At 45.5% G+C, this 18,925-nt stretch overlaps 1 protein-coding gene across 1 annotated transcript in view; it reads right to left on the minus strand.

The window, feature by feature from the left end:
• The window catches only part of SMAD3 (SMAD family member 3), a gene marked incomplete in the record, with an annotated part of 184,186 nt that overhangs the window by 31,471 nt on the left and 133,790 nt on the right, over positions 1-18,925 (minus strand). Inside the window, 3 exon segments of the mRNA XM_073618291.1 lie at positions 12,855-12,905; positions 12,990-13,061; positions 18,623-18,757. Of these exon segments, the coding sequence (XP_073474392.1) occupies positions 12,855-12,905; positions 12,990-13,061; positions 18,623-18,757 (258 nt within the window).

The raw sequence follows: 18,925 nt of genomic DNA on the forward strand, positions 1-18,925 counted from the left end.
ACAGCTATTTCTTCAGAATAACAAAAGGTAGGAATCTGCAACAAAGTTTGTTAAAATCCCTGCAATGTACAGAGATCACCCAGAGGGGGGAGTTATTCTTTAAAGTTCATCTAAACACAGGTCATATCTATCACGCTGACAACTGTAATCAATGCCACGGCGTGCCACCTTCACATCATGACGTGTCTGCCTCTCCATTGCATATTACAGGGGTCTCCAAACCTTCCAAACAAAGGGGCAGTTTACTGTCTTTCAGGTATAAGGAGGGGCAAACTGTGGCCTGTAAGAGTAGAAAATGCCCCATCATTGGTGTCAGTGGGAGGAATAGTGCCCCATCAATGTAAGGAAAATTATTCCCACTGACCACAAATGTAAGGGACATTCTTCTCACTGACCACCAATGTAAGGAACATTCTTCCCACTGACCACCAATGTAAGGAACATTCTTCTCACTGACCACCAATGTAAGGAACATACTTCCCACTGACCACCAATGTAAGGAACATTCTTCTCACTGATCACCAATGTAAGGAACATTCTTCTCACTGATCACCAATGTAAGGAACATTCTTCTCACTGATCACCAATGTAAGGAACATTCTTCTCACTGATCACCAATGTAAGGGACATTCTTCTCACTGATCACCAATGTAAGGAACATTCTTCTCACTGATCACCAATGTAAGGAACATTCTTCCCACTGATCACAAATGTAAGGGACATTCTTCTCACTGATCACCAATGTAAGGAACATTCTTCTCACTGATCACCAATGTAAGGAACATTCTTCTCACTGATCACCAATGTAAGGGACATTCTTCCCACTGATCACCAATGTAAGGAACATTCTTCTCACTGATCACCAATGTAAGGAACATTCTTCTCACTGATCACCAATGTAAGGAACATTCTTCTCACTGATCACCAATGTAAGGAACATTCTTCTCACTGATCACCAATGTAAGGAACATTCTTCTCACTGACCACCAATGTAAGGAACATTCTTCTCACTGATCACCAATGTAAGGGACATTCTTCCCACTGACCACCAATGTAAGGGACATTCTTCTCACTGATCACCAATGTAAGGAACATTCTTCTCACTGATCACCAATGTGAGGAACATTCTTCTCACTGATCACCAATGTGAGGAACATTCTTCTCACTGATCACCAATGTGAGGAACATTCTTCCCACTGATCACCAATGTAAGGAACATTCTTCCCACTGATCACCAATGTAAGGAACATTCTTCCCACTGATCACCAATGTAAGGGACATTCTTCTCACTGATCACCAATGTAAGGAACATTCTTCCCACTGATCACCAATGTAAGGAACATTCTTCCCACTGATCACCAATGTAAGGAACATTCTTCCCACTGATCACCAATGTAAGGAACATTCTTCCCACTGATCACCAATGTAAGGAACATTCTTCCCACTGATCACCAATGTAAGGAACATTCTTCCCACTGATCACCAATGTAAGGAACATTCTTCCCACTGATCACCAATGTAAGGGACATTCTTCTCACTGATCACCAATGTAAGGAACATTCTTCCCACTGATCACCAATGTAAGGAACATTCTTCTCACTGATCACCAATGTAAGGAACATTCTTCCCACTGATCACCAATGTAAGGAACATTCTTCCCACTGATCACCAATGTAAGGAACATTCTTCCCACCGATCACCAATGTAAGGAACATTCTTCCCACTGATCACCAATGTAAGGAACATTCTTCCCACTGATCACCAATGTAAGGGACATTCTTCTCACTGATCACCAATGTAAGGAACATTCTTCCCACTGATCACCAATGTAAGGAACATTCTTCCCACTGATCACCAATGTAAGGGACATTCTTCTCACTGATCACCAATGTAAGGAACATTCTTCCCACTGATCACCAATGTAAGGAACATTCTTCTCACTGATCACCAATGTAAGGAACATTCTTCCCACTGATCACCAATGTAAGGAACGTTCTTTCCACGAATCATCAATGTAAGGAACATTCTTCTCACTGATCACCAATGTAAGAAACATTCTTCTCACTGACCACTAATGTAAGGAACATTCTTCCCACTGATCACCAATGTAAGGAACATTCTTCTCACTGATCACCAATGTAAGGAGTATTCTTCTCACTGACCACCAATGTAAGGAACATTCTTCTTCATGGGAAGAAAGGTTGAGAAATGCACGTTGCGCATGCATGGAGAATGTTGTGTATACACAAATGTGCGGAGGGAACCGGCGGGTGTGGAGAAGTGCCGCTCAGCGGGGCCCAAAGCCCTGCAGCACATCTGTGCAAACGCAGAATCCGGGAAGGGGGAAGGGCAACATAAAACTCATTCTCAGCAAAGTGCTGCTTTGCTACACATGAAATCTAAGGGGAGGTTTTTTTTTAATTGACACAAAAATGACACTTCCTCAATTCTGCAAACGTTTGAAGAAAAATGAGAAAGTTGCACAAACTCGGAGCCGACCAACTCCACAGTTCCCAATAGGGAGGTTCCCGCCAATAAGACTGAGTCAGACCCTCATATTAATAAATAAATAATGTCTTCCTTTCTACAAAATCCCAAAAGTAAAGATCTTACAGGAATTCCTTTTTCGCTATCTGACATTAGTAATGTACAAAGGGTTTAAGACATCCACCAACCCACATCCAGATTATCTCATATAATAAAGACATTCTATTCATATGGGTTTACTATGCTGAGCAAATTTACTAATCAGCTCATTCAGTACCATCTCTTCTATCATGTCCCCAGTCTCTGACCATCTCTTCTATCATGTCTGCAGTCTCTGACCATCTCTTGTATCATGTCTGCAGTCTCTGACCAACTCTTGTATCATGTCTGCAGTCTCTGACCATCTCTTGTATCATGTCTGCAGTCTCTGACCATCTCTTCTATCATGTCTGCAGTCTCTGACCATCTCTTGTATCATGTCTGCAGTCTCTGACCAACTCTTGTATCATGTCTGCAGTCTCTGACCATCTCTTCTATCATGTCTGCAGTCTCTGACCATCTCTTGTATCATGTCTGCAGTCTCTGACCATCTCTTGTATCATGTCTGCAGTCTCTGACCATCTCTTGTATCATGTCTGCAGTCTCTGACCATCTCTTGTATCACATCTGCAGTCTCTGACCATCTCTTGTATCATGTCTGCAGTCTCTGACCATCTCTTGTATTATGTCTGCAGTCTCTGACCATCTCTTGTATCATGTCTGCAGTCTCTGACCATCTCTTGTATCATGTCTGCAGTCTCTAACCACCTCTTGTATCATGTCTGCAGTCTCTGACCATCTCTTGTATCATGTCTGCAGTGTCTATCTCTTGTATCACATCTGCAGTCTCTGACCATCTCTTGTATCATGTCTGCAGTCTCTGACCATCTCTTGTATGATGTCTGCAGTCTCTGACCATCTCTTGGATCATGTCTGCAGTCTCTGACCATCTCTTGGATCATGTCCATAGAATATGACTATATCCTGTTGTGTTTATGCAGTCTCTGAGTTTTATGTGGGGCGCTTTGGTGATGTTGAGGGCTGCACTTGAGGCCCCCCATATCAAGAATGTTGACCACCACTGGCTTACTCTTTGTATCTACATGTAACAGCAAAAAATAAAATTCTTTACATAAACAAGATGGACCGGAGTGTAACCCTCAGCCTTGTATCGGCTCCAATAGAACATTATAAACAACCACATAGAAGGAAGAGATTTATGGATGCTGCACGGACTGTTTATATAAATGACTCTGAAGGATTCTGGGATGTGTCATATACTACACTGCACAGATCAGATGGAGGACAGAGCTGAAGATTGGAGAAGGGAATGGTTGAGTCATTGGGCTTGAAAGATGACTTTCTGTGGCCAAGAAGTGATAAGGAAACTTACTAGTGGTTGTATCCCACATCCTCCCACATACACTTCTATAGAAAAGTTCATTAACGTCTTCTGTGTAAGGGAACCGTATACTTGAAATGATGAAATACGGGAAAGTGGGACATAGTTCCCTCAACTTCTGGCACTGGGGGGAAGGCCTAAATCACTGGCGGTCAACTTTCTTAATATTGGGAACCTCAAGTGCGGCCCCTGACATCACCGAAGGGCCGCACAGAAAATTCAGTGAATATTCATTATTAGAGACTGCAGACATAATACAAGAGATGGTCAGAGACAGCAGACATGATACAGGAGATGGTAAGAGACAGCAGACATGATACAAGAGATGGTCAGAGACTGCAGACATGATACAAGAGATGGTCAGAGACTGCAGACATGATACAAGAGATGGTCATCGTTTGATGACATGATACAAGAGATGGTCAGAGATTGCAGACATGATACAATAGAGGGTCAGAGACTAAAGGCATGACACAAAAGATGGTCACAGTTTGCAGACATGATACAAGAGATGGTCAGAGACTGCAGACATGATACAAGAGATGGTCACTGATTGCAGACAGGATACAGGAGATGGTCAGAGACTGCAGGCATTATGCAGGAGATGGTCAGAGACTGCAGGTATTATGCAGGAGATGGTCAGAGACTGCAGGCATTATGCAGGAGATGGTCAGAGACTGCAGGCATTATGCAGGAGATGGTCAGAGACTGCAGGTATTATGCAGGAGATGGTCAGAGACTGCAGGTATTATGCAGGAGATGGTCAGAGACTGCAGGTATTATGCAGGAGATGGTCAGAGACTGCAGGCATTATGCAGGAGATGGTCAGAGACTGCAGGTATTATGCAGGAGATGGTCAGAGATTGTAGACACGATACAAGAGATGGTCACTAAATTGCAGACAGGATACAGGAGATGGTCAGAGACTGCAAACATGATACAAGAGATGATCACTAAATTGCAGACATGATACAAGAGATGATCAGAGATTGCAGACATGATACAAGAGATGATCAGAGACTGCAGACATGATACAAGAGATGGTCACTAAATTGCAGACATGATACAGGAGATGGTCAGAGACTGCAGACATGATATAAGTGATGGCCACAGATTGCAGACAGGATTCAGGAGATGGTCAGAGACTGCAGGCATGATGCAGGAGATGGTCAGAGATGGTGAACATGGTATAGGAGTTGTACAAAAATGGAGACTTGCTTCAGGAGACAGTCATAGACTGGAGATGTTACAAGAGACTGCAAGAAATCACTACTATAACAGAGCAATAGGGAAACACAGATCAGTGTCTGCAGGGGCCCCAAGGGCTGCACAAAAAGTGCCAAAGGGCCACAGGTCAGGCATCAAGGGCCTAAAGCAATACCCCCTGATACACATATATAAATATGTTTCTATAAGAGAAAAAGACTTCCTGGGAATTCCTGGTTTTATGAGGCAGGTCTTTAGGGCTCATGCACACAGATGTTTTCAGGTACAAAAAAGGTAACCCCGTATTTCTTCGTCTCTCACTGACCTCCCAGCAGGTTCAGCATTGTCATGTAGTCGGTAATTGTGGGGTCTACTAATGCAAATACTGACCGTGATAAAACCCCACCGAGATTCTCGCATTTAACCTGCGATGGCCCCATTTGCAAGTGTGAATGGGGCCTTAAGCTGTATGTTTGCATGCCTTTCAAAGAAACCAACGGCCTTTGGAATGCCCTCTTGGCAAATGTATACTTATGACGTCCTCCTACCTCTGTCTTTCCACCTCTACTCAAAATTTAAGTGAAGTCACTTCTGGCAGACCAGTGCTAAAGAAGCCCAGTGAGTAGAACACCCATCTATGATCAGAACCATTTTGAAGTCAGCAAGGTCATCTGATACTTATAAAACCCAATGGCAGTGACGTCTCCTCAATGTAGTTCACATGGTCCCCTAGGAGGACTCCCTGACTGCACACATGGGAGATTTCTAGCTGTAGGACCTCTGCAGAATCTTCCCCAGTGGCCCTTAAGGTTTAAGATATACATCGCACGACAACGTAGTATCTTGGCAGTGTAGCGCTAGGGGATTCTAGAGAAACCAAACTGACTGCCGCATGTGGCAACTGCTCAATCCGGACTGGAATGTTAAGCTGATGCTGTCCTCTTAAGGTTGGGGGATCTTGCAACTGTACAAAAAAAATTAAACAAAAGGACGCAAACGCATTATCAACAACTCTTTATTAAAGGATAAAAAAAAGAGTACATACTCACAAAAGCAAATAGTACAACAGTGTTGTACATGAACCAAACGAAGGACCAAAGGGTCTCATGGAACTCATAAGGTCCATACGAACATCATAATACCAGCTAATGCATTTCGGGGGACACATCCCCTTCTTCAGAGCAAAATAAGAGTCTAAAAAAAAACTCTGTTTTGCTCTGAAGAAGGGAGCATGTCCCTTGAAACCCGCCAGATGGTATTATGATGTTCCTTTGGACCTTATGAGTTTCACCGTGTGCAAGACCTTTTGGTCTTTTGGTCCATGTACAACGCTGTGATACTATTTGCTCTTGTAAGTATGTACTTGTTGTTTTATCCTTTATTAAAGTGCTGTCAATAATGCACTGGGCCTTTACGCCCATTTGTTTGTTTTTGTTTGTACAGTTGCAAGATTCCCCGATCTTAAGGCCCCTTTCACACGAGCTGTACAATCGGGTGGACCCGATGGGATCCTCCATTCACCCCTATGGAGCGGCGGATGTCAGCGGTGACATGTCCACTGACATCCGCCACTATCCGATCCGGTCCGCCAAATCCAGATGGATGGTGGTCCTATTTTTTCATCCGAACGGCGGATCGGATTGGATGCGATCGGATGAAAATTGACAGTTTTCACTTGATCTCCCCACAGAGGAGAGCGGGACTGGGTCCGTCTCCATCTCTGCTCTGCTCCTCTGTTGGACGGAGTCCGCTTGTTCAGCAGGGGGGGGGATCACTCAGCTGATTCCCGCTGAGCAAGCGGAGTCCGTCCAACGGAGGCGCCCGCCTGAAAGGGACCTAAGAGGGTAGCATCAGCCTAACAATACAGTCCAGGTTGAGCACTGACAGTTACCCCCTGAGGTAGTTGGTTTGGTTCCTCTAGAATCCCCTATGCTTGTTCATGAGATATACATGCTCACATTGGGACAAGCTGGACCAATGTAACTATACAATGCAAATCATACCTGGAGTTCAGCTTCAATAAAATAATGAGACTGAACATGTCATTATAAGAGCCCCGTCCCTCCACTTAGCATTCCCTTATATAGGTCTTAGCTGATTTCTCTTTTAAAAAACACGACGAGCTCAAATCTGCTGGTGGCAATATTTCCATGTATCCCACGTTCACTTCTATGGTTCAGCAGTCCTAATGTACAATTTCCAGCAGATGTGGAAGGGTAATGAGGAACATTTTGTACTACTTCTCTCAGGCTTCACGTACTTCTAAGGAAGAGGCCCTGGGCTGACTGACGTGGTTTGTCGGAACAAAGGGCTCTTCTTGGGGTGAGTTGGGGTGGAAATGCTGCAGTCAGCACTTTAGCTCCACACCGTTTATCTCCACAATGCCGTGCAGACTCTCCTGTCCTGCCTATATACCCTATTACTCATTGATCCCGGGATCTCATAGGTTCTACACAGATACCTTGTACCAAAATACCCCATAGATAGATTTTACAAGGAGGCATGAGGTCTTTAAGGAAACACCAAAATCATTATCAGATATATTTGAAAGGTGGTGAGTAGGTTGTTACATCACCTCCAAAACTCCTGTTTTTACCAACAAAATGCTGGACTACCACTGTTGCAGCGCTGCCCCAGTGCAGGGGTATAATTCCTGCCACAGCATGTAGTAGTTGAGCCACTTTTTTTACTGGCCCTCAACCACTCCCCTTTTACCTTGAAAGGTAGCAGATAGGGGTATATACAGTGCCTTGCAAAAGTATTCACCCCACTTGGCTTTTTACCTATTTTGTTACATTACAGCCTTTGGTTCAATGTTTTTTTTAATCTGAATTATATGTGATGATCAGAACACAATAGTCTAAGTTGGTGAAGTAAAATTAGAAAAAAAAATATATATAAAACTATTTTTCAGAAATAAGAAACTGATAATTGGCATGTGCGCATGTATTCACCCCCTTTGTTATGAAGCCCATAAAAAGCTCTGGTGCAACCAATTACCTTCAGAAGTCACATAATTAGTGAAATGATGTCCACCTGTGTGCAATCTAAGTGTCACATGATCTGTCATTACATAGACACACCTTTCTGAAAGGCCCCAGAGGCTGCAACACCTAAGCAAGACCTATGCGCGTCGGGACCCTTCGGGGTAAGACGGCGCTATATTAAGATTCAACTCAACTCAAGAGGCACCACTAACCAAACACTGCCATGAAGACCAAGGAACTCTCCAAACAAGTAAGGGACAATGTTGTTGAGAAGTACAAGTCAGGGTTAGGTTATAAAAAAATATCCAAATCTTTGATGATCCCTAGGAGCACCATCAAATCTATCATAACCAAATGGAAAGAACATGGCACAACAGCAAACCTGCCAAGAGACGGCCGCACACCAAAACTCACGGACCGGGCAAGGAGGGCATTAATCAGAGAGGAGCACAGAGACCTAAGGTAACCCTGGAGGAGCTGCAGAGTTCCACAGCAGAGACTGGAGTATCTGTACATAGGACAACAATAAGCCGTACGCTCCATAGAGTTGGGCTTTATGGCAGAGTGGCCAGAAGAAAGACATTACTTTCAGCAAAAAAAAAAATGGCACGTTTTGAGTTTGCGAAAAGGCACGTGGGAGACTCCCAAAATGTATGGAGGAAGGTGCTCTGGTCTGATGAGACTAAAATTGAACTTTTTGGCCATCAAAGAAAACGCTATGTCTGGTGCAAACCCAACACATCACATCACCCAAAAAACACCATCCCCACTGTGAAACATGGTGGTGGCAGCATCATGCTGGGGGGATGTTTTTCAGCAGTCGGGACGGGGAAACTGGTCAGGGTTGAGAGAAAGATGGATGGTGCTAAATACAGGGATATTCTTGAGCAAAACCTGCACTACTCTGTGTGTGATTTGTGGCTAGGACGGAGGTTCACCTTCCAGCAGGACAATGACCCCAAACACACTGCTAAAGCAACACTTGAGTGGTTTAATGTAAATGTGTTGGAATGGCCTAGTCAAAGCCCAGATCTCAATCCAATAGAAAATCTGTGGTCAGACTTAAAGATTGCTGTTCACAAGCGCAAACCATCCAACTTGAAGGAGCTGGAGCAGTTTTGCAAGGAAGAAGGAGCACAAATCCCAATGGTAAGATGTGGTGGCAAGCTCATAGAGACTTTCCAAAGCGACTCGGAGCTGTGATAGCCGCAAAAGGTGGCTCTACAAAGTATTGACTTTAGGGGGGTGAATAGTTATGCACATTGACTTTTTCTGTTATTTTGTCCTATTTGTTGTTTGCTTCACAATAAAAAAACAAACATCTTCAAAATTGTGGGCATGTTCTGTAAATTAAATGATGCAAATCCTCAAACAATCCATGTTAATTCCAGGTTGTGAGGCAACAAAGCACGAAAAATGCCAAGGGGGGTGAATACTTTTGCAAGGCACTGTACATATTGTGGCCATAATGATTTGGTTCGTAGCCGTGGCAGGAATTATACCCCCAGTCACGCTCGGTGAGCACTAGAATGCGTTGAGCGCAACGCATTCAAGTGAATGGGGCCATGCTGCAACTGTGCACAACGCACGTGGTAGTAACTCGATAGTCCTGCATCTAGGGGGTTAAAACAAGCAGTGAGGAGGCGATAGAATGCATTATGTTGCTACTATGTATTCAAGTTGCATTGACTCTTAAATATAGACCATTGTCATTCACAACAGCCATACCCATTGGAAATACCATCCAGAGTGGTCCATGCAGCAGATGGGTCTGTGTTGCAATGGGGCATGGAGGCCCACACCACGAACCTCCCAACTTGACCTCTGCTAAAATGGTGTAGGCTCCGAAATTCTGCCAATATGGTGTAGGCTCCTGAACCTCTGCCAATATGGTGAAGGCTCCTGAACCTCTGCTAATATGGTGTAGGCTCCTGAACCCCTGCCAATATGGTGTAGGCTCCTGAATGTCTGCCAATATGGTGTAGGCTCCTGAACCTCTTCCAATATGGTGTAGGCTCCTGAACCTTGGTCAATATGGTGTAGGCTCCTGAACCTCAGCCAATATGGTGTAGACTTCTGAACCTCAGCCAATATGGTATAGACTCCTGAACCTCAGCCAGTGAGGTGTATGCTCCTGATCCTCTGTCAATATGATGTAGGCTCCTGAACTCTGCCAATTTGATGTAGGCTCCTGAACCTCTGCCAATATGGTGTAGGCTCCTGAACCCCTGCCAATATGGTGTAAGCTCCTGAACCTCAGCCAATATAGTGTAGGCTCCTGAACCTCAGCCAATGTGGTGTAGGCTCCTGAACCTCAGCCAATGTGGTGTAGGCTCCTGAACCTCTCTCAATATGGTGTAGGCTCCTGAACCTCTGTTAATATGGTGTAGGCTTCTGAACCTCTGCCAATATGGTGTAGGCTACTGAACCTCTGCCAATATGGTGTAGGCTCCTGAACCCCTGCCAATATGGTGTAGGCTTCTGAACCTCTGTCAATAGGGTGTAGGCTCCTGAACCTGGGCCACTAGGGTGTAGGATCCTGAACCTGGGCCAGTAGGGTGTAAAATCCTGAACCTTGTCCAGTAGGGTGTAGGATCCTGAACCTCAGCCAATAGGGTGTAGGCTCCTGAACCTCTGTCAATATGGTATAGGCTCCTGAACCTCTGTCAATATGGTATAGACTCCTGAACCTCTGCCAATATGGTGTAGGCTGCTGAACCTCTGTCAATATGGTATAGGCTCCTGAACCTCTGCCAATATGTTGTCTGCTCCAGGACCGCATCAGCCTGTGGTAAATGCCTGAGGGGTTTAGATATCATGGGGAGCGGGGTCATTAGGATGAAGACATCTTTTGGCCTCCTTCAGGCTTTTATGATGTGCATTTTACCGCACTGGCAACACACTGCACAATTTTTGAGGTGCTGCTGTGCTTTTCATTGAAAATGGCACCCCAATGAACAAGTACAGTAGCTGTCAACATCCAGCCCTCCTTCTTCCTTCGCTGCACCACTGCAATTCTTTCACAATAACTACCGGTGGCCGGTGCGAATACTTATTATAGGGCAAGTGCCTTATTTGTCTTGGGGCTCAATTAAAGTCTAAGGGGTTCTACTGCCCATGTGTAGAAAGCAGGATCCAGACTCAACATTTTGTGACAGTGTTGCTGATCTCCTCTAACCTCCAGCAGGCCCCACACATACCCCCCATCACTAATACCTTATTTGTGACTCTCTTCAGTTATTAACGTGACATGTAGGAGCCGCATATCATATATTAGTGACCAGGAGACTTGCTGTGCTGGGAGTGGAGTGCTGTTAAGAGGACTTCAGGTTACAGGAGCTCAGCAAAGCTGTCCCTAAATGCCAAGTCTACTCATTGTAGAGTCTAAGCTATAAGCCAAAATGGCACCAATTAAAAGAAAAAAAACTTGCTCTGTATCATCCATTGTAATGATTCTTTATTGACTACATGACAGGGTACAGCAATAATACGCTAACGCGTTTTAGCCAAAGCCTTACGCATGATGCTATGAGTAAGGCTTTGGCTGAAACATACACTAAATTGTCAAAAGTATTGGGACGCCTGCCTTTACACACACACATGAACTTTAATGGCATCCCAGTCTTAGTCCGTAGGGTTCAATATTGAGTTGATCCACCCTTTTGCAGCTATAACAGCTTCAACTCTTCTGGGAAGGCCGTCCACAAAAAACCTGCAGCTGTAATTTATGCCCCAAGTGCCCTCAAAGGGGCCGGAAGCATGAAGAGGGGAAGGCCTCGGCAGCCGTGGATAGATTCATGCTATGCATGAATCTATCCATTACCATATAGGGGGGTGGAGCGGAGAGAGGGGACGGCGCCCGGGCGCCCCTAATGGACCGGCCTCCACTGCTTACAAGAAGGCAAATTAAAAGCGCATCGGTATGATAAACAGACGGCAAGCATATCCGTTACAACAGACATAAGGATGGGCACCGTATCTCACCCGACCAACAAGCCAGTACACACGGAGCGTAACATCCGGTGATACATAAACGCCACTTCTGGTTGCTGTACAGCCACGTTCCCGATGCGTTTCGTCATTACGACTTTCGACATTACTACTCACTGTGTGTGTAATATATATATTTAAGTTCATTGTTTATGTTATTGCGTGTTCAGTGCCACTATTTACTTTTAGGTTGTGTTTGGTAGATTTTGTTTATCAATATTGAGTTGGTCCGCCCTTTGCAGCTATAACAGCTTCAATTCTTCTGGGAAAGCCGTCCACAAGGTTTAGGAGTGTGTCTATGGGAATGTTTGACCATTCTTCCAGAAGAGCATTTGTGAGGTCAGGCACTGATGTTGGATGAGAAGGCCTGGCTTGAAGTCTCCGCTCTAATGCATCCCAAAGGTGTTCTATTGGGTTCAGGTCAGGACCCTGTGTAGGCCAGTCAAGTTCCTCTACCCCAAACTCGCTCCATCAGCTCCCGCTGCTATCAAAGTCAGTCAGCCAATGAAGAGAGAAAGGGGCAGGGCCTTGCCACGGCTCCGTGTCTGAATGGACACACAGAGCTGTGACTCGGCTCGGGTGCCCCCATAGCAAGCTGTTTGCTGTGGGGAGGAGGAGCACTTAACAGGAGGAAGGGGCCAGGAGCACCGAAGAGTGACCCGAGAAGAGGAGGATCTGGGCTGTTCTGTGCAAAACCATCAATCAAAATTCTATCATAGTAAATAATAATTCAGTAAACTCACCCATGTTACTGTGTGCTGGAGACATGGAGTTGGGAGATAGATTTGGTGACCCTGAAAAAGAATTTCAGATATTACACAATGGATTCAACCAACACCCCCCCCCCCCCCCCCTGTATACTGGAAGGTCTTTCTTACCCGAGTCTATGCTGTGATTCATCTGATCACTGGTTTCTCCATCTTCACTCAGGTAACCCGGAGGCGGAGTTTCTAAAGAACACGAAGAGTACACAATTATCATCATCCTCCCTCCAATACTGTCTTAAAGGGTATCTCCACATTCATGGAAAAATAATAAAAAAAATAATAAATATAAATAATATAAATATAAATAACAATAAATGATAAAGCAAAAAATAACATAGCTACACGAATAATGTGTATTTAATTTTATTAAAAAACACCTTTCCATTGCAATCTGCAGCCGCTGTAATTTTCTGTAAAATTCAATGCAATATGGCCACCTGGAGGAGATATTTACATCATTGGTGGGATACTCCCTAATGATTAAATACTTCTATAGGGATGCAGACACTGCAGTTTTTTTAAATATAACACTGAGAGAGCGCGCCAGGTGATTATGATGAATCAGACCCTCCTGTTCAGAATCAGCCTGCACAGAATATAACAGGAATATGCAATTAGCGGACCTCCAGCTGTTGCAAAACTACAAGTCCCATCATGCCTCTGCCTCTGGGTGTCAGAGTCTTGCTATGCCTCATGGGACTTGTAGTTCCACAACAGCTGGAGGTCCGCTAATTGCATATCCATGGAATATGGTCTAACCAAGAGCTATTCCTTTGGGGCCAGTTCACACCAGAACGCGGGTGCAGAAAAGGTGTGTTCCATGCGCGTTTCCCCGCACAGCACTCGAAAACGCACTGCCTTCGCAATCCGCTAATGTAATGTTACCAGCAATCCCAAACGCAGTGCATTCGCGGGTATCAAATCACATGTTCCCACAGTACCCCATGCGATCTTGTGCAGCATGTTTGTTTAAAAAGTAGTGCATACACTACCTTCTCTGCGTTCCGGTGTGATTTCAGCCCATTCAAATAAATGAGCTGCAAAATCGCACCATGCAGGAACGTGCAGTAATCGTACAGGAACGCGGCACGCCTCCTCGCCCTCTGAAAAAGGATTTTACACTGAAATCCGTGCTCACCGTGTCTCAACCCATGTCTATTAGACACAGTTGCAAAGCAGTTGCAGAGGGCTCCGTTCACTTCTATGGGGTGTGTTGGCAGTTGGTATTGCCTGCTGAACACGACATGCCCTACTTGTTTGCTTTGCAGTCTTGCAGCTGTGACAGTGTGCATGGGTTCATCCGGTCGCTATTGCCAAGGTGGATTTTCGCATGTGTTGACCTGTTAGACAACCCCTTATTCCTTTTGCGTGTCTTTGATATAGTATCTGTCGGGGGTGATCAACACTGCAAAGTTAATATGGAACCCTTTCTCAACCTCAATACCCCAATGGAACCCTTGAAATTATTTATGGAACCCTGGCTAAAACCAATATATTTAGGGTCATTTGGAAAAAAAATGCCCCTTATATTGGTGGCCAGTGGAAAGAGTGCCACCATGACAGTATTGGTCAGAAGTGCACCCTTACAAACAGCTCTAAAGATCATCGGTGTCATGCCGCTGACTCAGCCAAATGGCATTGGCCTCTGAATTATGCAGGCACCATCAAATAAGAGGTCAACCAGCCACAGCCCGAGGAACCCCCAAACAACCTCTGGAACAAGGGATAGGCAACCTCGGCCCTCCAGCTGTAGTGAAACTACAAGTCCCACCAGACATTGCAAGACCCTGACAATCACAGGCATGACTCCTAGAGGCAAAGGCAAGATGGGATTTGTAGTTTCGCCACAGCTGGAGGGCCGAGGTTGCCTACCCCTGCTCTAGAAGAACCCTAGTTTTTCCCCCAAAAACCCAAGTTGAGAATGGCTGCTATATGGAATCACCACATTTTTGAATTTCTATGTAATAGATAAATAGTAAAATATTCTCTGTTTATAAACCAACCCAGCGCCACATTACCTATTAAAAATGCCCCTGGGTACTGCCAAGTAATGGAGAAAACAAGACCTGCCTATCCCCTTACATAGATGTATTACCCAGTATGTATGGCCATATGGAACTATGCTTACTACCATATCTATAGGCAATTACATTAGATATTACTACCATATCTATAGGCAATCCTAGAACAATGCTTACTACCCTATAGTAAGTTTGTTAGTGTATGAAAATGTGGTCTGGCTGAGAGCCAGGCCTGGGTGAAATCTGGGTCAGGGTTGAGTGACTCAGGGAGGCTGGATGACTCAGCAAGCAGCATCTCTGGTGACTCCCCCTGGTTTCTGGAACCTTGGAGAAGCTTCCAGAAGTAGAGGGTGGAGTCTAGGAGGAGCTGCTTGGAGTTAGTGATGAGGGCCCCAGCCAATCCCAGCAAAGTGGGCTGGCAGGGTGCAGGAACGGTTGCCACCTCATCCCTTTAAAACCAAACACATATGAATTACACAGGTTCTGTGGCTAATTAAGGTAGTAATTAAACTCACTTGGTGCCTCATCTGCTTTAAATTAGCCCCAGAACCTGTGTAATAATATGTGATCGGGTTTAAAGGGATGAGCTGGTAACCCTAGGGGCAGGCCATAAATACTCATGAGTCATGCCAGCAGGGGTTGCCTACCATATCTACTGGCAACCTCGGCCCCCCAGCTGTAGTGAAACTACAAGTCCCACAAGACATTGCAAGACCCTGACAATCACAGGCACGACTCCTAGAGGCAGAGGTAAGATGGGATTTGTAGTTTCACCACAGCTGGAGGGCCGAGGTTGCCTACCCCTGCTCTAGAAGAACCCTTGGTTTCCCCAAAAACCCAAGTTGAGAATGGCTGCTATATGAAATCACCACATTTTTTGAATTTCTATGTAATAGATAAATAATAAAACATTCTCTGTTTATAAACCAACCCAGCACCACATTACCTGTTTAAAATGCCCCTGTGTACCGCCAAGTAATGGAGAAAACAAGACCCGCTTATCCCCTTACATAGATGTATTACCCAGTATGTATGGCCATGTGGAACTATGCTTACTACCATATCTGTTTACATACACACCATTGTCTAAGGATGCATTAGTGCATTCTTCATTCTTCCTTCTGCCAAATGTGTTTCAGTATTAGTTTCTCACCTAATAAAAGTGATGGTCAAAACAATAACACCAACAATGGGTGATCCTGAGAACCCAACCTTAGAAATACAGAAAGGAGCGCCAGACCAAAACCGCATGAGAGAAAGAGCCCAAGATCATTTCAAGTGGTTCGTTTCGGTGTCAACACGCGTTGGCTATTTTTATGGGACTTTTTTTTTAAATCAACAATTAAAATAATTTTGGACTTTTTCATCCAGTCTTGGCCGGTTGCTCTTTTTTCTGTATTTCTATAGTTTGAACTACTGTTGGGTGCCCATCGAGGGAAGCCTTGCTAGAGCTATAGAACTTGTTTGAAGCTTTCCCTCATCTGACTACACATGCAAGTCTAAAGGTCCCCAGTGCCCCCCTGAGTATGTTGCTCAAGGAACCCAATGGCAGATTTGAACACCTACCTATTCTTGCTCGGCAAAAAAAACCTTAAGGTGGTTCTAAAGGCAGAAGGTTTTTTTTATCCTAATGTATTCTTTGTGTGAAACCCCCCCCCCCCTCCACAAAACTTACCTGAGCCCCACCTCGATCCAGTGATGTTGCACGTCAGCTGTCCAGGGACTCTTCCTCATTGACTGAGACAGCAGCGGGAGCCATTGGGGCCCGCTGCTGTCAAACAAAGGCAGCGAGCCAATCAGGAGAGAGAGGGGGAGGGGCCAAGCCAAGGCCCCGTGTCTAAATGAACACACAGAGCAGCGGCTCAGCTCAGCTGCTTGCTGTGAGGGGGCACTTAGAAAGAGGGAGGGGGCAAAAGCGCCAGCAAGGGACCCCAGAAAAGGAGGAGGATCGGGGCTGCTCTGTGCAAAACCATTACACAGAGCAGGTAAGTATAACATGTTTGTTAGTTTTAAACAAAAAAACAAAAAAAAACGAGACTTTAGTATCCCTTTTAAGTGATGGTAAAGGTTGTTTTTTTTTTTAAATAACAAACATGTTATACTTACTTCTCTGTGCAGTTGGTTTTGCACAGAGGGGCCCGGATCCTTTTCTTCTTGGGGTCCCTCTTCGCTGCTCCTGGCTCCTCCCTGCTATCGAGTGCCCCCTCAGCCAGCAGCTCTCTATGGGGGCACCCGATCTGAGTCAGAGCTCCGTGTATCCATTCAGACACGGAGACCCATACCTGTCCCCGCCCCCCTCTCTCCCCTGATTGGCTGACTGACTTTGATTGACAGCCACGGAAGCCAATGGCCAACACTGCTGCGTCTCAGCCAATCAGGAGGGGTGTCCCAGACAGCTTAGACACTGGAGAGAGAAGGGGCTCAGGTAAATAATTAGGGGGTTCTGGGGAGGCTGCTACACACAGAAGGTTTTTTTTATCTTAATGCATAGAATGCCCCTGCTGCCTTTACAACACTTTTAAAGGGGATCTTCACCCTCAATTTGATGTTGCCTCCTCTCCACCCCTTCACCTAGACCGGGGATCTCCAAACTACAGCCCTCCAGCTGTTGCGGAACTACATTTCCCATGAGGCATTGTAAAACTCTGACATTCACAGACATGACCAGGCATGATGGGAATTGTAGTTTTTGAACAACTGGAGGGCCATAGTTTGGAGACCCCCGACCTAGACGAATGACATGCACTTTGCCCGTTGTGCCTCCTGGGATAGGCACATCGCGTATCCCAGGAGACATAGTCCTTCAGTGAGAAAGGAGGTGTTGGGGGAGGGCCTAGCGGCTCTTCATTGGGAGAGACGCCGAATGAACTCGGGAAGAGCTGTCAGCTTCCCGGTGACGTCACGGAAGAAGATGGCGGCGCGGGACCGAGCAGGGGGCAGAAGAGAAGAGTATCTTAGCAGGACAATGCTGGATCTGCTGGGTAGGTGAGTATATTAACGGTGTTGGACCCACAAGCAGGTAAGCAGGGGTTATAAAAGAAAATATGGGAGGGGGGGAGATAGTTGAAGATCCACTTTAAATTCTTATTAGCATCAGGCAACCTGATGGTATTCAAGCCCAAATAACAATAACCACCACCAGGGGCGTTGCTAGGTCTACAAAAGATCTGGGGCTAGAGCCCATAGCAGCGTACTAAAGAAAGTCATACACTTGGGTGGGCATACACATGTTTATACAGTAATTGTTTATGTGTGTATATCCCCAGAGAGCCCCCCACTTACATCAGGGTCCCCAGAGAGCCCCCCCTTACATCATGGTCCCCAGAGAGCCTCCCCCTTTACATCAGGGTCCCAGAGAGCCCCCCACTTACATCAGGGTTCCCAGAGAGCCCCCCTTACATTAGGGTCCCCTGTGAGCCTCCCCCTTAAAATTGGGGTCCCCAGAGAGCCTCTACCTTGCATCAGGGTCCCCAGAGAGCCCCCCACTTACATCGGGGTCCCCAGAGAGCCTCCCTGCCCCTTGGGGATCCCTGCAAAGACTCGGGGCTATGGGCCCCAGATTTGGGGCTATAGCCCGAAAAGCCACCCCCTAGTGACGCCACTGACCACCACCAACCTCCAATTTCCAACACACTAATGGCTCCATGCGGGTGCTGGATTGTTTAGCATAATAATCCTGCATTAAAAAAAAGGTAACTGGAAAAAAGCATTGTGAATCCAGACCTGGAATGTAGTTGATCTGTGGCTCAATGCCGGCTGGAAAGTTGGTGTTCTCTGGAATGGAATGGCTGTAATCATCGAGAGGAGGAAACTCCGCAGGAATCTCGGTGTTTCGTGGCACTAATACTGGGGGCAGGACTGAGACAAAAAAAAAAAGAAGGACATAGGTGAGACATAGTCATTCAATTCATGGATCTCAACTAGACTTGGAGATTCACAACATACACCAAACATCTGAATAATACAATAAGTTTGAAGCAGCAAAAGCCCCCTTTCGAAAACGTACGTATTCAGGCTTCAATTGGC

Source organism: Aquarana catesbeiana, linkage group LG03, assembly GCF_042186555.1.
Source record: "Aquarana catesbeiana isolate 2022-GZ linkage group LG03, ASM4218655v1, whole genome shotgun sequence".
NCBI lineage: Eukaryota > Metazoa > Chordata > Amphibia > Anura > Ranidae > Aquarana > Aquarana catesbeiana.